This window comes from Myotis nattereri (genome assembly GCF_964212035.1).
Source record: "Myotis nattereri genome assembly, chromosome: 18".
NCBI lineage: Eukaryota > Metazoa > Chordata > Mammalia > Chiroptera > Vespertilionidae > Myotis > Myotis nattereri.
This window is the reverse complement of record NC_138093.1, coordinates 24,826,921-24,850,895: the sequence shown is the minus strand read 5'-3', so window position 1 is coordinate 24,850,895 and position 23,975 is coordinate 24,826,921. Positions and strand designations below refer to the sequence as shown.

At 44.0% G+C, this 23,975-nt stretch overlaps 1 protein-coding gene across 1 annotated transcript; it reads left to right on the top strand.

Annotated features, from left to right (window-relative positions):
* Window positions 1-369: 369 nt before the first annotated feature.
* Window positions 370-8,144, top strand: ARPC5 (actin related protein 2/3 complex subunit 5; the record flags this gene model as incomplete). The annotated part of the gene is made up of 4 exons (XM_081112127.1): window positions 370-512; window positions 2,799-2,880; window positions 3,579-3,755; window positions 6,825-8,144. The coding sequence occupies 4 exons, from the start codon at window positions 370-372 to the stop codon at window positions 6,885-6,887; spliced, it is 465 nt and encodes a 154-aa protein (XP_080968253.1). The 3' UTR covers window positions 6,888-8,144.
* Window positions 8,145-23,975: the final 15,831 nt, after the last annotated feature.

Genomic DNA, 23,975 nt, shown 5'->3' with positions numbered 1-23,975 from the left:
GCCGCGGCACCGCCTAGTGCCCTCCCCCTGTCCCGTCCCCTCCGCCCCCGCCTCCTTCGCTCCGCCCAGCCCCGCCCCGCCCCTTCTCTGCAGAGAGTCCGCGCCTGCGCGCTGAGTCCCGCTCCCTCCCTCGCGCGCGCTCCCCGGAGGAGAGCCGGGAGGCGTAGGAGGTTCGATCTGGGCGAGAACCCCGGGCGGAAGGCGCGTGGTCAGCGCGCAGGCCCAGAACCGCCCGAGCCGGGGCTGCCGGCGACGCCCCAGAGCGGAAGAGGGAAGTGAAGGCACCAGGCTTCGGGTTCCTGGCCGGCTGGGCTCGCCGAGGTAGAGACCGCAGCTAGAGGAGGCCTTGGCCGCCGCTCGGGATCGGGGATGTCGAAGAACACGGTGTCGTCCGCCCGGTTCCGGAAGGTGGACGTGGATGAGTACGACGAGAACAAGTTCGTGGACGAGGAAGACGGGGGCGACGGGCAGGTCGGGCCCGACGAGGGCGAGGTGGACTCCTGCCTGCGGCAATATCCTTGCCTTCCCCGACCGCCCCACCCCGCCCTTCTCCCGGGACCCCGCGCTGCGGGTGGAGGGGCGGGCCCTCCTGGGGGCACGGGCGCGGGGCTGCCCCGGCGGCTGGCGGCTGGAACCTGTGTCTGGGTCCCCCTCCCGCGAGGGCAGGGCTCTCCGTTTCTCACCGGGGCTCCCCGAGACCCCGGGATCCAGCCCGCGGACACCTGCCTGGCCGCGCACTCTCCGCGCCCCGATTCCTCAGGTTGCGCCCGGGTCCGGCCCCCCGGACACCGGGTCTGCCGGCCGCGCCCTCGCGGCGCCGGGAGGGCACCTGGGCTGATTGGGACTGATCGGGGCGACGTTTTCCTCCGGGAACGCTGTTTCCTGGGGTCACGTTCGCTCCAGAAATTTCCAATGGGGATCTCTCTTTCGTGATTTTGTGTCTGTTGTGATGGTTTTGTTTTGGTCGCGTTAGGATAGTTTATTCCTTGCCAGCAGAGATTAGGCGGTTGCTGCATGAGGCCCTCTGTCCTTCCAGCCTGGGGGCTTTTATATTTTTATTTTCATTTAAGGTATTTGGCACAGAATTTGTTAACTGGGGAAGGGGTAGGAATACACAACAACCAAAACTCCGAGAAGGAAGCTTGGAGGCTTTGCCCGCTGCACAAAGACGATAGAAAGAAGATGGAATGAGAATCCCGAAAAATATTTCAAGTAAACCCCAGTGAATGGGATAGAAGAAGATGGGCCCTTTGTACAAAGCAGAGCTCATTTTTATAATCATGAAATCGTTACCATTTTAGTTCAAATTTGGCTGTCAGTTCCTGGGTTTGAATTTTTGCATATTTGAATATTCATAACCTGGAACATTTGCATCAGCGTTTCTTCAGAAAAATGTAAATGTTGCAATAGCTCAAGCTGTAGTTTTAGAGATTCTCAATTACTAAATCCACTCATTTCTAGTTATTCTTGGGTGTATTCATAAGGAAGGCTTTGTAGACTCTTTCCTCATCAATGTCCTATTTAATTCTAAGGGGGAAAGAGATGAGAGACAATATTTGGTAGGAACTACATTTGGTCTTAAAGGCACCTAAAATACAGCCTTAAACATGTATCAACATACTGATGTTCCTTTCATTTCCACAACTTTTACAATCAGCTGTTGCTACGTTGAGTTATTTAAATATTTAAGTGTTTGGGGTCTTAAAAATGAGCCAGTCTACATGCAAAACCTTGAACATTTGCATCAGCGTTTCTTAAGAAAAATGTAGAAGTCGCTTAAACCTTGAAAATAACAGCTTACTGCCACCAACCATAGGTTTTCTTTCTTCGGAAAATAAGTGGTGAACATCATTCTGTCTAAAAACATTCTTTGTGATGAATGAATGATGTTTGCAAAATTAATTTTAGATGATAGGAGATGACCCCTAAGTGGTTCTGCTTTATCCAGATAGTGCATCTGCTTATAAAGACACGGTCTTTTCTGCTCTTGTTACAAAGAGAAGACACAAATGCTGGTCAGGCACTCACAGATGGAGGAACAAGTGAGCTCTGTGTGGTTTTCCTTTTAGGGGAATGACTGTACATTCTGACAGTCTGATTGGCCTTCCGTGTCTCATACATGCTCACTCACGGGCGCTTTCAAAGAGAGACTACATTTAGTAGGTATGGCCTGAGACAGTTTCAATAGCCTTTATGAAATATGAGAGAAAATATCCCAGAGTTAAGTTGCCACCCAAGGGTCATTGGCTATGTTCTATAATGCCTCTTTTCATCCATATTGAGAGATTACTAATGTAAGTCACTCAGATTGCTAATCTACCAGCATTTTCTACCAGCATATCAATTAATATAGAACATAATTCTAGAAAAAAATTTGATCTTTGTTTTTCCAGTTAGAATCACATAAAATGGACATGTTTTTATTGAGGTTAGGCTGTTTCCCTTTGGGGCCTAATAATTCTGATGCATAGTTTAGAGTTTTTTATAAATATCACTGAGTAATATTCCCATATGTGTCTTACAAGAAGGTGGGAGATTAGTAAGGTATTCATTTGATCATTAGAACCAAGGAGGAAAGTCTTTGCTTTATTAAAAAACAAATCTAATGTCCTTTTTTGTTTTCAGTATCGGGTCTTTGATTGACATACTTGAAAACAAAATGGTGAATTTTCCAGTATTGAACACAGTGACCATAGTGATTTTTCTTTCTGTACGTAAAGTCCAGTCTTAAGACCCAAATGGTTCCTGGTAGTTGCAATGCTTCCCTGAGGGTCACCCTTTGCTGCTATCCCCTTAACCTCCATCACAGGAAACATGACAGCTGCCCTGCAGGCAGCCCTGAAAAACCCCCCTATCAACACCAAGAGTCAGGCGGTGAAGGTGAGTCACAGACAAGTGATCTCTGCTGATATCTTACATCAAGAGTCTCTCACCTATAAACACAAAACTTAAAATACGTTTTATTAATAACCTATTTCGGAAGGATGGTTCAAAGTTTTTTAAAAAATCTGGATAGAATAAATTGGTAGATTATCACATCTATAAGCAAATCCTTTTAGCTCTCCCTCCAACTGTGTCAGGAATCTGACCACTTTTGACCACCTCCATTGCCACCATGCTAGCCAGAACCAGCCTATGTTACTGCAGTAACTTCCTGACTGGTCTTCCTGCTTCTGCCTTGTCCCTGAAACCAGCCCCCCACCACCACCCAGCTTATTCTCACCATGGCAGCCAAGTGATCCTGTTCAAATGTAAGACAGATTATACCAGTGTTCTCAAAACCACCCAACATCATTTCCCTGACTGGAAGAAAAGTTCCCCACGGTAGCCTGCAGGGCTTGTATCATCTGTCTCCCCACACCCTCTCGCACTTTTTGCCCTGCTGTTCTCTCACGGCTCAGCCCAGCCACCTTCATGCTATTCCTTGAACACACACTAACAGCACTTGTTCTTTCCTTGTCTGAAGTACTTTCCTCAGACATCCCACGGTTCCTCTTTCATGTCACCTCCTCAGGGCGGCCTTTGCAAAACTGTAACCCCACACACACATGTCTAACTGTTCTGTTACTTACCCTCAGGATCGGGCCGGCAGCATTGTCTTGAAGGTGCTCATCTCGTTTAAAGCTAATGATATTGAAAAGGCAGTTCAGTCCCTGGACAAGAACGGTGTGGATCTCCTAATGAAGTATATCTATAAAGGCTTTGAGAGCCCCTCTGACAATAGCAGCGCTGTGTTATTGCAGTGGCACGAAAAGGTAAGTTATGAATTATAAATCCATATGACTGGTTCCTTCAATGACAACCCCTCTTGCCTAAAAATAATTCTGACTTCTTGGTTATATATCTCTGTTATTACAAATAAATGCCTGAAAATGAAAATTGAGATTTATGCTTACTAGCGTTGGTCTTAAGAGAGTCTGATTTGCAGCACTTTTATTTAATGATTATTGTTTAGTAAACATAATCTTGGAACTCGGAATTAAATCTTTGAAAAGAAAATAAGTAATAAAAATCAAGAATTATTTAACAATGGCCGAAGGTGAAAACAAGCCAATAAGAGGAACAGATAAACAAAATGTGGTACGTGCATACAGTGGAATAAAATAGAAATGCTTTCATCCAAAAAAAGGGAAGTCCTGATATATGCTACAGCATGAATGAACCTTGAAAACATTATGCAAAGTGAAATAATCCAAACACAAAAAGACAAATACTGTGTGATTCCACTTATATGAAATACCTAGGATAGGCAAATTCACAGAGACAGAAGGTAGGTTAGAGGTTACCAGGGGTTGGGGAGAAGGCAAAATAAAGAGTTAGTGATTAACGGGGACAGAGTTTCTGTTTGGGCTGATAAAGTATTGGAAATAGTGGTTATGTCTGCACACTGTTATGAATGTAATTAGTACCACTGAATTTTACATCTAAGAATGTTTAAAAGTGGCACAGTTTGGGTTATATATTTTGCCACAATTTTTAAAAAATAGGGGTATATATTCTCTAATATCTTACAATTCCCAAAACTCAGTTTTTCAGAAGCTTTTTTCTGAGTGAAAATACACACATATAAGGTAAGAATAGGTAGTAAAAATTGCTGCTTAGCCTCTCTCTAGTCACTTTATCCCTCATACACTCTCAAATAAAAGTGCTAACATGTATGGATGGGGTAACCAGAACTCCCAGTTTTCTCAGGACAGCCCCAGTTTATACCTATTGTTTCAGCATAAATATGAATAGTTCCCCTTTACTCTGGGTACCGATTTGGAGAATAATTTGTATGGTCATCCTGTTCATGGAACACTTCCTGTTTGCCAGGCACTGTACTATTACGTTTCATTTCATCCTTACAACAACTCTACGAGGTCTGTAAACCTCTTTATCATCCTCAGTTTAGAGAAAATGAGCCAGCTTTAAAAAACCTAAGTAACCTAATTCCAGTCTCACCTCAGCCTCATAGAAACACTACTTGAGCACTTATTATATCCAAGCACTCTGCCAAGTGCTTTATAGATAATAACTCATTTAATCCTCATAAAAATACTCAGAGATAAAGCTTGATATTATTATTCCCTGTTAGTAGTGGGGAAATTGAGGCACATATTTTTTTAAATATATTCTTATTGATTTCAAAGAGGAAGGGAGGGAGAGAGAAAAACATCAGTGATGAGAGAGAATCATTGATCAGCTGCCTCCTGCACACCCCCTACTGGGGATCAAGCCCACTACCCGGGCATGTGCCCTTGACCAGAATCAAACCCTGAACCTTTCAGTCCGCAGCCGACGCGCTACCTATTGAGCAAAACCGGCCAGGGCATTGAGGCACATAGTAAGGCTTCATTTTTTTCTTAACATGAGTCATCAGTATTTTGCCAGGCTTATCTCCTAAATACTTCTCAGATCATCTACCCAGATACATCTTCAATGCAGCTGTTCACAGCATCTCTCCCAATCTGTTGCTATTGCTTCCCAGACTGGCCTCCCAGCTACCAGTTTTGCCTCTCTCATAGCCATTCTCCACTCAGTCGCCAGAATGCAGTCTCTAGAACCCACATCTACCCTTGCCAGTCACCTGAAAAATAAAGTCCAGGTTCCCAGTCCAGCCTCATCTTACATGTCATTCTTCCCCTTATGCTCCAGCAGGACCTACCGTTTCCCTGAACACACCAGAATGATTCACACCTCTATGCCTTGCTCATGATCTTCTCTCTGCCTGAGGGCCTCCTTACCCTTTATGTCAGTCTGCCACCTACTTACCCATTTTATGTCTCATTTTCTTCATGAAGCCTTCCCGGACCATTCCACATTTCTCTACCCTCAGGCTAGGTATGTGCCTTCCTCTGCTTTTGTAGCACCCAAAGCATAGCTCTGTCACCTCATACATTACATTAATTATATATTATATTATATTATATTATATTATATTATATTAATTATATTATACTAATTATATTATATTAATCTGCTTATATATCTGTCTCTCCCAAGTAGACCAGAAGCTGCTGTATTTATTCACTTTTGTATCCCCAGCACAGTACCCAAAACACAAAGGTTCTCAGTATTTTCTGAACACAAGTAAACTAGAGCTTCAAATTTCTAATGCTTAATCATGACTTCCAATTCTTCAAGGTGAAGTCAAAGTTCTAAAGTTCCTAGCTCTTAAATAGTAACTCTTAGCTTGGGAGAAGAAAAAGCTGACAAATCCTGACTAAATAGAACTGAGGTTGGTTTCTTCCAGTTTGCATTTATTCTGCCGAGAATAAGAGCAGATCTGTATTTGAGCACCTGTTTAGGCAAGAACATTACTCTGTAGATCTTTAAGAGCCAAATGTTATTTGAAAACAACACACTAGAACAGTGATGGCGAACCTTTTGAGCTCGGCATGTCAGCATTTTGAAAAACCCTAACTTCACTCTGGTGCCGTGTCACATATAGAAATTTTTTGATATTTGCAACCATAGTAAAACAAAGACTTATATTTTTGATATTTATTTTATATATTTAAATGGCATTGAACAAAGAAAAATCAACCAAAAACATGAGTTCGCGTGTCGCCTCTGACACACGTGTCATAGGTTCATCATCACTGCACTAGAATGTGAATTAGTATCTCTTTGGAATGTAAGTGCATGAGGTCAGGGCCTCTAAAGGTTTTATTACTCTTCCCCAGTGCCAAGAATGGTGCCTGGTGCATGATAGGTGCTCAAGAAATATTTATGAAAATCAGTGAGTTCAAAATTAATAGCTGCACTCAGCCTTCTTCAAGAAAAATGTTTTACTCAGTATGAGAATTGATTCTTTACACTTACATTTGGTTTGTTTTCAGGCACTTGCTGCTGGAGGAGTGGGGTCCATTGTTCGGGTGTTGACTGCCCGGAGAACCGTGTAGTCCAGCAGGAACTGGGCTTCTCCTGTGGGTGTGGGAGTTGCTGGTACAAAGACCAAAACAACCAAATGCCACCACTGCCCTTTGGGTAGCATCTGTTTCTCTCAGCTTTGCCTTCTTGCTTCCTCTTTCATATCTGTAAAGAAGAAAATTACATATCCATTTTCCTTTCATGAAAATTGGGGTAATATATAGGCAATTTTTCAACAGGTGTCATGCTGTCAGAACCGTTTCAGTGATATGTATACCAGTCTGTACATAGTATAATTTACATCCAGGTTTAACCACCTCTGTTGGCTGGTGGTTTTTGTTTTTCTGTTTTTTGGGGATTTGTTTTTGTTTTTGACTAATAGTGATAAATTTGATGAGAATTTGATGCTGATTTCCTAACTCATTGCTAGCCAGGAAATATCCTCATAAAAATATGTTTGAGAGACTGGCAGCTGTTAACATTACAAAACTGGACCATACTTCCCTTATTTAAGCAAAATGTGTTTCTGGAACAGGTAGGTGAACACCACTCCCAAGTTCCAGCTTGGTGTCTGCCTCCAGATTATGTGAATTTAAGTATGTTTCTCCTCAGCACCCAGCGATCATGGCCTCTCGATTTCTTTATGGTCACCAGGGTCCAGAGCAAGGAGTCTTGCTCGACACTAATGTTCCATAAAATACCAGAGCATAAAACTTGTGTTCCAATTATGTGGCCCTACTTGGGAAAACTACTCCACATCAGAAAGGACGTGGAAACTATGATGTAGTTCAAACTCTGGGCAGCCTCTGAATGAAATGCTATTTTCCTTAGACCCATAGTAGCTGCCTTAACCTGATGCGGTATAGAACCAGTATTTAATATGCCCTATAAATGTCTTCAGTGTTCTTCAGGGTAATTAGGATCTCAAAAGATTTGGTTCAGATCCAAACACATATACATTGTGTATTTTAGCTCAGTGTTTTTTAAAAGACAAAAATGCCACACAGCAAAAAGTGTTTACTTGTTGGACAAACCAAATCAGTTCTCAAAAAAATGACCGGTGCTTATAAAAAGTTGTTATTCAGTAGCTCCAAATCCAGCCACCTGAATGCATATGACCAAGAGGGAAATCAGCCTGCGCTTCGTATTTACATTGGACACCGTAATCACTGACTTCTGTGAAAACTGGTGCAGAAATCCTGTAAACTCTTTGCTGTTTTTGATACTGCCTTTTGTTTTGTAAAAATTATAAAGTTGAAACAAATAAAATGTCAGTGTTGATTAATTTATTTTTCTAACTCTTACTTTAGTACTTAAGAATGTATAGTTTTTTAAAGGGAAAGATTTCCTATTTTACCACCAGGTTATTGTACTCTTGACAAGAACTAGTTTGGTACAGAAGGTTTCTCAAACTACTTTGTTCAGCCCTAGCCAGTTTGGCTCAGTGGGTCGAGCATTGGCCTGGGGACTGAAGTATTCCGGGTTCAATTTTGGTCAAGGGCACATGCCCGGTTTGCAGGCTCGATCCCCAGTGGGGGACGTGCAGAAGGCAGCTGATCAGTGGTTCTTTCTCATCATTGATGTTATCTCTCCCTCTTCCTCTCTGAACTCAATAAAGATATATTATAAAATAAAAACAAAGCTACTTTGTTCAAATACAAGGTAGTAGAGAAGAGAGTCATTAATGACTTCAGAGTACAGCCTTTGGAGTGATTCCAAAGCTCTCGATGCAGTTGAACACCATATCACTACTGCTCAGAGACCGAGGTCAGACCATGGACACGACAGTGTGGTGAAGGCCGGGGGGCAGGAGGGGAGGGGGACATCTGCAATAGTGTCAGCAATTGGAAAAAAAAAAGAGAGGAGAGACTACAACGTGCAAATTAGCCAAGCCGCTGCAGTCATTTATTCCCAGCTTCTAAACTGTCCCTGATGCTTCAAACCTATTTCTTACTCTTACCTACTCACAGCAACCTGTTTGCTTTCCCAATGCACCGGATTTCTGCTTTCAGCTTCAGAAACTGACAGGCAATTCAGAGGGCTGTGAGGAGAAGCTAAGCAATAGGTATTAGAGGTAGTCAAGTGGGTATAGCCAGACCACTTACAAACTTTAAAATGAAGGGTGATTTTGCAACACTTTTTCAAAAGTTCTTCCATAACATTTTCCAGACTGCACTTTGGGGAAAATTCCGGAGTTTTATAGTCACAAGAATGCGTGCATTCAAAATCTACCAATCAGCTTTACTCGGGGGAGAGAGTAAAAGCTGGAACCAACTGGCTCCACACTGCATCTGATGTCGGCCCGGGTTACACTGACCATGGCACAGTAACTCCTGGGAAAGAGTGGGGATAGGATGAATGGTGGAAAAAAGAAACGCTAGGGAGCACTTTCTGCCCAAAATTGGCCCTTTACCTCCCATTCTCTTCTACTTGAGTCTCAGTGGTTTTGTTGTTTCATGTTAGCCATGTTATTTGTTTTGTCTTCGCCACTTTTTAAAGGAGGAAATGGCCCTGGCTGGCTTGGCTCAGTGGATAGAGTGTCGGCCTGTGGACTGAAGAGTCCCAGGTTCAACTCCACCCAAGGGCACATGCCCGGGTTGTGGGCTCAGTCCCCAGTGGGGAGTGTGCAGGAGGCAGCTGATCAATGATTCTCTTTCATCATTGATGTTTGTATCTCTCTCTTTCCCTTCCTCTCTGATATCAATAAAAATATATTTCAAAAATAAATAAAGGGAGAAATGGCACGTACCCCCTTTTTTGGTCATTAGGTAACAGCACCACTTAGGTAACAGTCACACTTGATAGGAAGTATGTCTTAAGAAAATCCACTAACACACAAGTGAAATCTGTAGATTGTGCAAATTAGCAAAATGCTTCCTTTCTCAGCGTTTACTGTGTTTCCCAGGATCGTGTTGGACATGATAGAAGAATAATGTCTGGGCTTTGCTCTCAGCCTAATTGAGAAGATTTAAGCATTTTAAAATTAATGCCATGCCCTTGTATGCATATATGCATAACCTATGGAAGTAGACAGTGGGGTGGTGAGGGCCTGGGGTGGGGGGTGGGAGTGGGCTGGAGGGGGTTAATGGGGGGAAAAGGGAGACATATGTAATACTTTCAACAATAAAGATGTTTTTATTTATTTTAAAATATATTTTATTGATTTTTTTACAGAGAGGAAGGGAGAGGGATAGAGAGTTAGAAACATCAATGAGAGAGAAACATCGATCAGCTGCCTCCTGCACACCCCTACTCGGTATGTGTCCACAACCAAGGTACATGCCCTTGACCGGAATCGAACCTGGGACCCTTGAGTCCGCAGGCCAAAGCTCTATCCACTGAGCCAAACCGGTTAGGGCAATAAAGATGTTTTTAAATTAATGTCATGCAATTTAGTATTTGACTTTAGTGTTGGGGGAACAGCGAAGTCGGGGTGGACTGGAGTAAAGTGAGATGGGTCAGTCTGAACTAGGCCTGGAGGGGCAGAAGGGATGCAACTGACGTGGACAGAGGGGGAAAAAAGAGCAACGTTGAAGCAAATTGTTGTTCTTCCTATGGTTTTAATGTTTTTAACATGAAGTTCTAGACAGTGAAAGTTATTAAGACCATGTTTTAATAAAGTGTATGTCTATGGGAGATTCAAGAACGTCATGGGATTATAGAAAATCCTTTTTTTAGCTGAAACACATTGATGGTCACTAGTCTCATCCCTTTTACAGTAGTAAAAGAATGGGAAATTTAATTTCATAAGAAGGAAGGCATCATACATTAGCAATAAAGAGCCTCACTTATAACAAACGGGTCCGAATCATTCTATCCTTTAACTATTTTTTATCATTTATTAAAATGTCCATTGTGTTGAGAATGTTTGCTTAAAAGTCGTTCTTTAACATTGAAACAGCAACAGTCCTGCCTTGTGGCCCAAAGTTACACAGATTCATGAAATACAACACAATTAGCAGGCAACCAGAGCCAGTTACCGGCATGAGGTAGTAATATGCCTTTTCATTTCCAAAGCAAGATTCTGAGTGCGAGCAGGTGAATTAAGCACAAAGGCCACCCTTTATGGAGCACCATGCCAGTCCCACTGTATATTTTATCTTTAGGACCGAAGCTCAGAGAATATATGTAAGATCACACAGTGTATGGGTCCCAGAAGCTGACTCCACTCCCATCTGCCTGACTCCAAGGTTATACCCCGCTTCTTTCTCAAGTCCAGTGCTTGGGGACAAATGAAGATTGGGGCTGCCTCTAGAAACCTTAATGCTTGCAGGGTGCTGTTGAGAGGCCTTCCGAGAGGCAAGGTGTAGAAGTCAGAGGAAAGCTTTGGAGAGGTGCTACAACAACGAGAGGCACACTCGGCATAGCGATTTGTCCACCGAGTTTCACTTGCCTTTTGATGATTTTTAAAGTGGTGAGGTTAGAGGTCAATACCCATACCATTCATAACTCCACTGGAAAAGAGAAAACGGACTGAGGGTTTGGCTTCTCAAAGCATGTCGTTTCTCTTGTGTCTTGCTCTTTACCCAATATTTTTCATAGGGTCTCTGTTTTTCCATGTTTCCATGGATGATGTATTTTAACTCAAGCTTCTATTTTAATTAGTTTCGCCATAATTCCATTTCGCAAGAACCAGAGCTGCCATCTCTCATTTCATTAGCCAAGCTGAATAGATTATTGGCCATAACTAAAAATTGCTTGCATAATTAATTCCTCAGAATCACTCTGGCCACCTTCACTGCAGTGGTCTGGGGCTTCGTTTTAGAGGCACCGCACATTGAAGCTTACCTCTGTCCACCCTCCTGGAGTGCCCTCACATTCTGGTTTCAAAACCAGTTGATTAGAGTTTTTGCAAGGGAAATCCTGAGAAAGGCAGGACCCCTGAGATAACTCTGGGCTTGAAGAAATTGGGTTCAAAATCATAGACCTGTGTGGGTAAGGACCCAAGGCACCCAACACCAATGCAACAACACATACCTGTGCTCTCTGTGTGTGGCCCTGTCATGTGCCGCCAGCCTGTGGTCGGCTTGTATGGGTTTGGATCGGTTCTCATCTGCTGTTGTCCCCCTCTGCCCTTTCCACTTCTTATGCATCCTTTCCTTTCCCTAATTCTTCTCATCTTTCTTTTTCCCTCTTCAGTCCCTTCATCTGCTGCCTTCATTCCCTCTTTTTGTCTCGACTCCTCCTGCCTCGTTTTCCCCTTAGTTCATCTTATGCTCATGCCCAGGCACTCAACGTCATTCCTGCTAATTAACTATGCGCTGCTCAGGCAGGTTCTTTTAAGGCAGCGGTTCTCAACCTGTGGGTCGCGACCCCTTTGGGGATCGAACAACCCTTTCACAGGGGTCACCTAAGACCATCGGAAAACACATATAATTACATATTGTTTTCGTGATTAATCACTATGCTTTAATTATGTTCAATTTGTAACAATGAAATTGGGGGTCACCACAACATGAGGAACTGTATTAAAGGGTCGCGGCATTAGGAAGGTTGAGAACCACTGTTTTAAGGTAAGCCCTCCCACAATTCTCCAATGGACTCAAAATGTTTAAATTGCTTCTTTCTAAACTAAGAAATGCTGGTTTTTATTTCCATGGGTTGCTTTGGCTAGTGGTTGAGTGAATAAGTCAAAAATCTCAGACTAATTTTTAAATACATTATTTTCCCTTTAGATTGGCCAGTAACTTCACCTTGCAGACAGAAAGAGCTAGAGAGTGGCAAAGTGATTGGGAATGGGAAGACAAGTCCAATAAAAAGCAAATCGACTGGACTCGAAAACGGTTTAGGAAGGGGTGCTCTGCCATAGACCTTCCCCCACTCCCCTCTCCACCTTGGCCCAACCCCACTGATAGACTATGTGAGGACCCGAGGGTCGAAATGGTCTGTGTATGGAAATGCAGGTGCCTCTTGTACTAATCAAGATACAGCATGTCATCCGCCTCAAGGTGGCGCCACTTCCCCACATGGACGAGCCAACCACACCACATGGGACGCAGAGTTAAGGCTTACATTTCTGTTTTCCTTCCTCATTTATGTTACTTGGATGTTTAGAAATCATAAACATAAATTGTCTATGATTACATCTCTTATTTCTCTATGTAACAGTTTCGTAAGGACCATATACATCAAACAAAGATTGAATAGTACGTGACTCCCCTGAATCTGAGTCCAAAATGCTAAGACTCCCATAAGTTTCAGCCCAGCATTGAGCTAATACTCTCTAGGACAAGCATGTCAAACTCGTGGCCCGAGGGCCGCATGCCTTGTTTATTTGGCCTGTGTTAACCTTTGAGTTTGACATGTTTGCTCTAGGACAGGGGTCCTGAAACTACGGCCCGCGGGCCACATGCAAATACAAAGATTGTATTTGTTCCCGTTTTGATTTTTACTTCAAAATAAGATATGTGTAGTGTACATAGGAATTTGTTCATAGTTTTTTTTAAACTATAGTCCAGCCCTTCAACGGTCTGAGGGACAGTGAACTGGCCCCCTGTTTAAAAAGTTTGAGGACCCCTGCTCTAGGACATACCTTCTCGACCCTTCTGCTAGACCAGTGGTCGGCAAACTTATTAGTCAACAGAGCCAAATATCAACAGTACAACGATTGAAATTTCTTTTGAGAGCCAAATTTTTTAAACTTAAACTATATAGGTAGTTATTAACTTAATTAGGGTACTCCTAAGCTGGCCTTTGCTAAAAACGTCCTCAATCTGATTGAGGTACATTCGCTGAGGTCGACCCCTTCCAACTCTCCCATCCACACTCGTCTTGTATACCTGTTTCGTCTATCTCCTTTCGTTCATCCTCTCTATGTCCAAACCATCTCAACATACCTTTCTCAATCCTCAACACTACATCTTCTTTCACTCCACAACGTTCCCTAAAATTAACTTAATAAACTTTACTTAAAGTTTTAAGTCAACTTTGCACTGTACGTGCGCGCCCGCACGTGGTATTTTGTGGAAGAGCCACACTCAAGGGGCCAAAGAGCCGCATGTGGCTCGCCAGCTGTGGTTTGCCGACCACTGTGCTAGAATATACAGCCTTCCTGAAGTCACAGTAGCTGTGTCTTACTCATTCTCCACAGTCCCTGACATAGCTGATGCTCAACAAATATCTATTGGTTACATAATAATGATTATATGCACAGGTCCTGGGATGCCTGGATAGGACAATATATCAGAAACACAAATTGAAAACTAAACAAAGAATAAAATAATTTCACTTGGGTTCAAAAAGCTGACATCCAATCAAGTTTAGTCACAAACCAATTCACTTCAATGTGGACATTTAGGTAGAGCATTCATCAGATTTAGGCGGAAATTAGAGCCACCATGGGTAGCATGTGCAGCCTTTATACTGTGTAGCTATACGCAAGTCAGCAGAGGGTGTAGTTGAGGAACAGAATTCCAGCTTACCTCTGGCTGACAGTGGCATCATGGGTATTTACACGGAACAAACAGCTTTCATTGTTTCATGATTCAGCGTCACCTTCTAAGATCAGAAATGTGTCCCAATACCTTTTGTTTCCCTTAAGTGTGAAAATCATGAAATAGTATCCATGAACTTATATCACCTTTCTTTACTCCATTTATACTTAAAAGTTTTTAATCATGTCAATTCTAGGATAATGAATGCCAGGAATGGACAAGGCCACTGAATAACATCATGTTTTTTTTCTGTTTATCCAAAAATTGAACCAAGACTTCAGAAATACCTCTACATTAAGGTTCTCTTCAATTTGATGACCAAGTTAAAGGGCAGTGTATTCACGGGCATATAATTTTATAATTGTATTTATTTATTCATTATTTTCAAATAAGTAATTTGTTCATATGCTTCAATATTTTATTTTTATTTTTCCTCCCACCCGTTTCCCTTTTAACAATCAACAAATATTAGTAAATCCTTGGGCATTTTCCCAGCTATTGTGTATGCGTTTATACACAAATACCTATATAATTCTTGTCCCCTTTGTTTCTATAAATACCAGAATACTATACATAGTGTTCTGTGCCTTGCTTTTTCATTAACAGTATGCTTTGGCAATAATTTCCTATCAGTACATAAAGAACATCCTTATTCCTTTTTATGAATGCATAATGTCCTCTTGTAAAAAGTAAATGTACTGGAACTTTCCTCACCGTTTCCCTGTTGATTTAGGGGATTTCTAATCTTTTGCAATTACAAGCAATGCTACAAATGAATAGCATTGTACAACGTTGCACAAGCCTTTTCACAAATGCTGTAAGCCTAGTTATAGATTAATTCCTAAAAGTGTTTAGGTCAAAGGACGTGCATCTATCATTTTGACAGATATTGCTGGATTGCCATCCTTAGAAGTCATATCAACTATCCTATCCTTCCTCCGTCAATGTAGGAGAATGCTTGTTTTCCCATCTCTTTGCTTTCCCTGTGTGTTTGTGATTAAACATTTTTGCCTGTGGAAATCTGATAGGTTAAACAAGGTATATAACATGTTTTCATATGTTTAGAGCTGGTTGTATTTCTATATTTCCTTTGTATATGTATTCCTATGTATTTTTATATTTTTATTTCTGTATTTTCTTTGGCCATTTGATGGCCTTTTCATTTCTGACTTGTAAGAGCTCCTTTTATCACAGGGATATGCCTTTTGTTTGCAATAGAAATGTCAAATATTTTCTCTAAGTTGGTCTTAAGACTTTATAATGGCTTTTGTTATGAAGAAAACGTTATTTTATTTTTACATAATTACTTTTATATTTTTATAGCTTTTAGGGTTCAAGTTATGATTAGTTTGCCCGCATGCAAAAGTCCCACACAGCTCCTAATTGACCAGTTTGGCTGCCTTTCTCAGAACTTGAGGGTATTTTTCTTAAGATATTTGGCTACAACTACCCAAAATGTTTTCTATGTTAAGGTACAAGTCTAATGTCATTCAATCAAATATCCACATGCCAGGGGCTAGAAAGAGTGTGTAACATACAATTCTTATCTTTCAGGACCTAGATTCTAGGGGACAGACCCACAAGCAGGAACTGCTATTCTGTAGGGAACAAGCTATTGTAGAGGAGGGAATAGTCAGGTAGACTCTCAGATGTGGAGTAATTACCTCTCCAAGACTGAATGTGAGGGGAAAGCTGCAAAACCCATTTCCCTGGGTTTTGAAGGCTACATAGGAGTTTGCCAGATAAAAGGAATAACATGATATCAGAAATCACACAATAATTAGTCAGCATTCCAGGATCCTATTCCTTATTGGTATTAAATCAAGTTAATTAAGTGATACCATGGTACCATTAAGTGATTGAGCACTGCTTTCAATTTTTCTTGGTCCTCGGGGAAAAAAAAAAAAAGCTTCCTAAACTCGGCTATATTACCCAGTGTTTATTTTAGCCAGAGGAACAACATCTGCTGCTGAGACACAGCCACTTAGGAGTGACATGCTACAGATGTTGGGCCAGGATGTATCTAGGCAAGACACATGCTGCTTGATTGTGAGATTCTGGGGTGCTGTGTTGAGGAGGACACGGTGAGGCACAGCAAGAAGGCCGGGTTTTAGAAGGGTAAAGTTCTGGCATACAGACCATTCAATTATATCCAATACCTGAGTTATTTGGACCTGGCCTTTATCTACAGCCCCATTCCCAACTGAAAATAAGACTGTCTCATAGCACAACTCCAGGGGACCCCATGCCACCCTGTCATGTCCTAAGGGGTGCCACTCAAAGTGAAGTGTAAGTAAATGTTGTTCCCTGATACCGAACAACATAATATTGACTAAAGCTCTGCTTAACGTTACATGCCAACCCCCCAAAAACTTATACCTACATTTCTCTGCAGGCCTGCTCCATTTTTTTGTTTATTATGAGCCAACTTCTTCTCCTCCATCAGTCCCATGTCCACCAGAAGCCCCTTCAGTCTTGAAGTTCAGGCACCAGAACCAGACAGACTACTCTTTCTCAGTTTCATGTCCAGAATCCCAAGGAATGATTCTGATTGGCTCAGCTTGAGTTTAGACCCAACCTCTGGATCAAGCATCTGTGGACCACACTTAATAATGTGTATACTTTCCGTGTAACCCTGTGGATGGAACATAAAGAAAGAAGCTTTTAGATATAGGGGATTCTTTTTTACACAAAACAGTAAGTGCGTATTTCATATGCAGTCAATAGTTGCTTAAGGACAGGGATACATGCTGAAAAGTGATTCATTAGGCGATTTGATCATTGCATGAACATCCGAGAGCGCACTTCCACAAACCTAGGTGACATACCTACTACACATCTCAGTTAGATGGCATAGCCCAGTGGTCGGCAAACTGCGTCTCGCAGGCCACATGCGGCTCTTTGGCCCCTTGAGTGTGGCTCTTCCACAAAACACCACGTGCGGGCGCACGTACACTGCGATTGAAACTTCGTGGCCCATGTGCAGAAGTCAGTTTTCGGCCTGGGCAAGTCTATTTTGAAGAAGTGGCATTAGAAGAAGTGGGGGTACGTTCGCTGAAGTCGACCCCTCAGATTGAGGATGTTTTTAGCAAAGGCCAGCTTAGGAGTACCCTAATTAAGTTAATAACAATGTACCTACCTATATAGTTTAAGTTTAAAAAATTTGGCTCTCAAAAGAAATTTCAATCGTTGTACTGTTGATATTTGGCTCTGTTGACTAATGAGTTTGCCGACCACTGGCATAGCCTATCACTCCTGGGCTACAAACCTGTACAGCAGGTTACTGTACTGAACACTGTAGACAACTGTAACACAGTGGTAAAAACTTGTGTATCTAAATATAGAAAAGGTACAGTAAAATTACAATATAAAAGATTTAAAAATGGGACACCTGTATAGGGCACTTACTATCAATGGAGCTTGCAGGACTGCAAGTTGCTTAGGGTGAGTCGGTGTGTAAGTGATTGGTGAGTGTCAAGTGTATATTACTGTGCGCTACTGTGAACTTTACAAATACTGCCCGCAAGCCCGCCCCCTGCTGTCTTCCAGCAGGGTCAGAAATAGAACATCAAAGTTGTCAATGCTGCTCCATGAACAGGGATGTGGGCTGGATCGGTTGGAACTAGGGAGGAGAACAAAAACTATAGTTTTCTGAGTTCAAACATAATACAAGCTCCTTGTGCAATGCCAACAATACCATCACATGCAGGCTATCAATAAAAGTCCCCTAGCATTCCTCCCATCCCCCAGAGATAAGCAATGTCAATACTTCCAACACATGTGCTATTATCATATTCTTACTCATGTACCAAAAAGATATCAAACTCTTCTTTAGGTTTTGGTTTTGTGTTGTGTTACTTAACACAGTAGGCTAGCCGTTTTTTAACATCAATGCATGCAGATCTACCTCATTCTCTTCCTATACACAGATCATAATCTATTTAATCATTTGATTTTTAGAAAACGTCTTATAAAGAGTGCTGCAGTGTGTGTGTGTGTGTGTGTGTGTGTGTGTGTGTGTGTGTAGGATGGTATTTGCAAATTTGAGTATTTCCGCAGAACAGGTTTCTGGAAGTGGAATGCTGAATCAAAGCTTATTATTCTCCAGAACTGTTGTACCGATCTCAACTTTTCCAAAGCTGACAGTCAGCCCTTTACAGAGTGAAGTCCCTGGATAAACTGGTCTTGTTGCCTTTTGAGGGGACCCAAGATCCTATAAATTGTGGAAGCATCTCAAAGCAGAAGAAAAATTCCTCTATCAAAGGCCATGGCCGCAGTCAAAATACCTCCCGTCAATTCTCAACTGATTCCGGTTCCAGTTCTGCTTCTTGTCTCTGTGCCAGTCCTTGACAGGAAATGAAGCCTCGCCCACTAGCTCAGCCCACACCAGCAGCAGGGAGACGCTGAGATGTCCACAAGACTCCTCATGCCCGCAGGACATTCATGTGACTGCTGAGCCTGGCACAGACCCACCAACACTCCCTCAGGGACTTTACAGAGTTCCCTCCCAAGCAGGCGGAGGGGAAGAAGGCTCCTTGGGCTTGTGGGCTGGAAGGGTCCTTGGTGCAGGCAGCCCTCCGACCCAGCAACCTGAATCAGGGTGGGAGGAGCTGAGGAATTCAGAGCCAAAAACCCCAATCAACAGCTGACACCCAAGGTCAGACCATTTTGTGCACAGATTCAGGCTGTATTGGTCCCAGTTACAAGACGGTACTCACGATCTCCCATAAAAAGGGAGCACTCTGGTGGTGAGGACATGGGTGTACACACAGGTCATCGTTCGCTGAGCTGTGCACTTCACTACATGTAAATCACGCTTCCAGAGAGAGGGGGAGGGGGAGGCAACAGGGGGCAGGTCCCAAAGGAAATCCTACCGGCCCCACCCACGCACACCTCTCCTCAGAGAACAAGGGATGGTGGACCTTCTGCCCCGAGTCCCAGCCTGTACCAGTGAGCTGCGGTGTTGGCCGGGAGCCCTTTGCCCAACAATGGTGCACCCATTGTTGACAGTCAGCAGTACAAGGGATGGAGTCACAGGAGACGAGCATCTCCACAACAACATCTGCTGCTGTGATGTTGTGAATTACTGATGGATGATCCCCCCCCCCCCACCCTCCGTGTTATTTTGTGACCTCCCCCCACAAGCCTGTGGAGGAACAGGAGGCTGCCCTTTGTCATGTAGGTGACTTGGCTTGGTGGAGCCAGAGAAGAAAGACAGTCAATTGTTGGCTTTTAAATTCAAAAGCAGTGGCCCTTCGGGAACACTGAAGGGTGGGATGCAGGGATGGGGAGTGCTGGCTGAGCCAGTCTTCCCCACTCTCCACCACCTTGCCTGCCCCCCGCCCCCCCCCCCAACCTGAGAAGAAGATAAAGAAAGGAGAGAGACCAGCTGGATGGGGACTCGTCGGAGAGGTGCTGAGGGCCACGTCTCCGAGGAAGAAAATGAAAGACACCCCTGGAAAAGTTTGGGGATTTCAGAAAAGTTTGAAGCTTTCAACTTCAAGTATCTACATCGAACTCAGAGAACTAAACAGAGAGAGTTTGGAGGAACTCTCTACAGACTTATTTTCGCATATCTATATTAGTGGAAAATGCATATTTGCCACAACAGTACAATTCTCTGGAGTGGATGGGTTTTTTTTTTTTTATTATTGCACTCTGCATCACCCTTACCATGAAAATACATCTTGCAAGCCTAAAATCACATGTGTGTTCTAACTGGGACAGTTATGGCTTAGCTCCAGTCCCCTGGAGATTTTCATCCAGGGTCAGCTCAGACACTGAATGGGAAAATCGAAGGTTCCCCCTCTCCCCTTTGCCAAGAAAGACATGTTTCTCAGGCCCCTGCGCCCGGGCCGGCCGCACCACATTAGGAAAAGAGAACCTCGGGGCAATGCCGCTCGTTTAGTATTTTACTTCCTCATCCCCCAATGTGACGAATGTGACGCAGGGACACCCAGGAACCAGATGGGTGAACGAGGGTTCAGGTTGCCTGGGGCCTGTTACAGATCAGCCAAAAGGAGAAACTAGCAATAAGGGCCTCCCCGGGCCAGGATCTACCCCTTGGACACCTGGGACCCTTTTCTGTCTCCCCTCCCCACACCCCCGCCTGACCTGGGGCTCCCCCATATGTGGAAATGTCCCTCTTGATCACCCTGACCATGGATGGTTCGGTTCTGAGAGCTGAACTGGGGGATCAATTGGCCAAAGGTAACAGGTAGGTTTTGGTGTGTTTTTTTCCCCAAGTTCATGGGGAGCAAATGAGCTTAAGATTCTACAGTTTCCCTCCTCAAATGAGTGCTTGGTGAACGGAAGGATGAAGTAATCTAAAGTGCAGAAACCCTATCTTAGATGCTGCCATGGTTGGGAAATAGTTTCTACATCAAGAGCAATAATGATAACCAACCAAATGCTGGCTCGAGATTTAGCAAACCTAACGGAGTGGAGTCATTTGAGAGCTAGACAGCGGTTGTTGCAGTTTTTTCAGGCATTAGAAGAGGCACCGAAAATCTTTTTTTAATTATTCCTTTTTAATCCTCATTCGAGAATATTTTTTCCATTGATTTTTTTATAGAGAGTGGAAGGGAGAGGGAGAGAGACACATCAATTGGTTGCCTCCCACATGCCCCCTGCCAGGGTCCTGAGCCTGCAGCTGAGGTACATGTCCTAGACCAGAATCGAACCTGGGACCCTTCAGTCTGCAGGCCGACGCTCTATCCACTGAGCCAAACCAGGTAGGGTGAGGCACAGAAAATCTTATTAAAAGCCAGCTGGCTGATCGACAGCCAAAAACGAAAAAAGTCTCCATTTAATTCACCTAAGATGACACATTGGAGCAGGCGACCTGATGGAACACTTTAATTCTGAAAGGAGGCAGACTTTATTGGAATCTATTTGTTCAGAGTCCTCGGAGCTGAAGCAGAAGCCTTTTTCGTCTGCTGGCAATGGGGTGCAGCCCACACAGGCAGAGCTGATTTTCACACGGCCGGGTCTTGTTCGGATCGGTTCACACTAACTCTTCTTAGCATCTCCAACCACATGTAAGTGTCTGGGGGCAAGGATCTTGACCTCCCCTGTGCGTAAGAAACCACTGGAGTATGCAGACTGGGGCTTTGTCATTATCTGAAGCCTTCACTAAGCTTGACACCAACCCTGGGTTTCAGTTCTCCTTTCCCTTTTCTCAGTTAAAACAACACATATTCAGATGATAAGAAGATGATTATCCTGAGGTTTAGCAGACAGTTAATTCAGAGATTCATCCTTGTGACTTTTTGCCTGAACAAAATGAGTGAATTGCTGGACCCTGAATTGCTAAATTTAAACCATAAACATTTGACATCAAAACATAACAAAGGCCCAACTGGGTCAGAAAGCATCTGATTTCTAAAAATACATTTTTTTATTGATTTAAGAGAGGGAGAGAGAGATAGAGACATCAATGATGGGAGAGGATCATTGATCAGCTGCCTCCTGCATACCCCTCATGGGGTATTGAGCCCACAACCAGGGCATGTGCCCTGACTGGGAATTGAATCTCGACCTCCTGGTTCATAGGTTAACGCTCAACCACTGACCCACACTGCCTGGGCAAGCATCTGATTTTTAAAGCTACTTTATGGTCAATTAAACACATTTTTTTTTATTCCTCTGAATTCAATCTTTACCCCCAAAAAACGATGCTTCCTGTTTGTGGCCGTTCAGGCCTGACAAGCAGGACTCCGCTGAGTTTCTGGGTCTTCCAGCTGTACCCAGGTTGCTATAGCGACCCGGGGAGTTGATTCCAGAGCGAGCACTTGTCTGAGGACTCTGCTTGGAGCCTGAAAACAGCTCAGTGGGAGCAGATTTTCCAGACACAGAATTAAAATGAAAGCCCCAGGGAGCAAGAATTCGCCTACTTCTTCCCCAGGCAGAGAAAATCTAATTAGGAGCTTGTCTCCATTTGACTTTGACAAATGACCTCAGCAATACTTTGTCGTTTCACGAAGCATCTCAGGAAAGCGAGGAGTCACCCACAACCCCCAGTCCCACCAGCAGGGCCCAGGATCCCAAGGACACCTGGGGCCTGAGCCGGAGGGGAGTTCTGAGGCCGGTCAGGTGGCCCCATGGGACCTGAGAAGGCGCTGGGCCCAGAGCGATGGCTGAGGGGATGGATGGAGGTAGGCTCTGCCCCCTTCAGCTGCAGTGAATGTGCTGGAGGCTGAGCCCAGAGGGACAGGTCCTTGCAGGCAAAAGCACCGTAGCTGACAAAGACTATGCCGGGGGTTCCCAGATTCCAAATGTCTCTTTAAAAGTTAGCTGTTTTGTATTTATGTTGATATTTATTTGCCTTTACAGGAACTTGTTTGGGGTCAGGGGGTGAGGAAACATGTCCAGTTGATTGAAGCTTTTAAAGAGTTCAGAGGTCAAGGTTGCCAAGCAGAGTGCCCTGGGCAGCCCTTGAGTGGGAAGCCCCCACCTTCTCGACCCCCAGTCGCCTCTTCCCCAGCTCCTGAGGTCGGCCTTACTCCCCTCTGCCCTCAGCCCATGGGCTTCTTGGGGGCTTGCTTCTCCCATAATGAGTTTCATATCAGGAGAGACTCAATTTCTGATAGACTGGAGGGTCCTAGATTGGACCCAGGGTCCCAGGGGCACCAGATAAGAAGAACCGTGGAGCTGGCGCTGCCCCACTGCCCCAGCCTGATCCCAAGGAGGCCTGATGGCCAGAACCAAACGCCGGCTAAGCCCACCACGAGAATGCAACCACGCTCCACTCCTGACGAAACACGTCTTGTCTCCCTTCTAACCCCTTGCTCGTACCTTGCCATGGAAATTCCACAAGCCAGCTTTTTAATTTTTTCAAAAAGCCTACCCTTCTGTGGTAGGCAGTTAGACAGACATGAGCAGAGCAAGGACGGTGGGCCAGGTGCAGAGGTCACCAGGACTGAAAGCCCTGGGTGTCTAGCAGAGGACAATTGTAGGGTGGGACCTCGCTCCCAGGGTGACCTTCCTCCCCTAGCCTATGGCTGGTCCTGCGGTTTGGACCCTCTTACCTTTCCTCCCTAGAGATAATCTCTAGGCCTCAGTTGTATTTCAGCTCCAGCCCAGAAAAGCAGCGAAACCAGACAAGCCACTCCACCACTGACTCAGGACCAGCTGCACTGACTAATGACCCCGTGCTGGAGCCCACCAATCCAACAGAGGAGACTCGACCCTGAAAGGGCACACCTGGAAAACGGCCGAATATTCTAGGCCAGTGGTTCTCAATCTTGGCTGCACATTAGAATCGCCTGGGAATCTTTTTTAAATCCTGATTTCTGGGCCTCATCCTCTGGAAATTCTGTTTCTTTGTTATGGGGTGGGGCCACAACATTAGTAACAAAGAAACAGAATTTCCGGAGGATGAGGCCCAGAAATCGGGATTTTAAAAAGATTCCCAGGTGCTTCTAATGTGCAGCCAAGGTTGAGAACCACTGTTCTATAGAGATCTCCCCCCAACCCGGGACCTCCCCTAAAATCCCCATGCCTTCCCTTCTCCCTCCCTTCCCCTCCCCCCAGGAAAAAAGAAAAATAAAACACCAATTTTACAGCTGAAATATCTTTGACATCTTTGGATTCAGGGAAAGGGAAAAATCGCCAAAGTGTATTCAGAATAGTTGAAATGCGTCTGAGGTGGCGAGTTCGCTTTCCCTCTTTACTGAGCATGTTTTA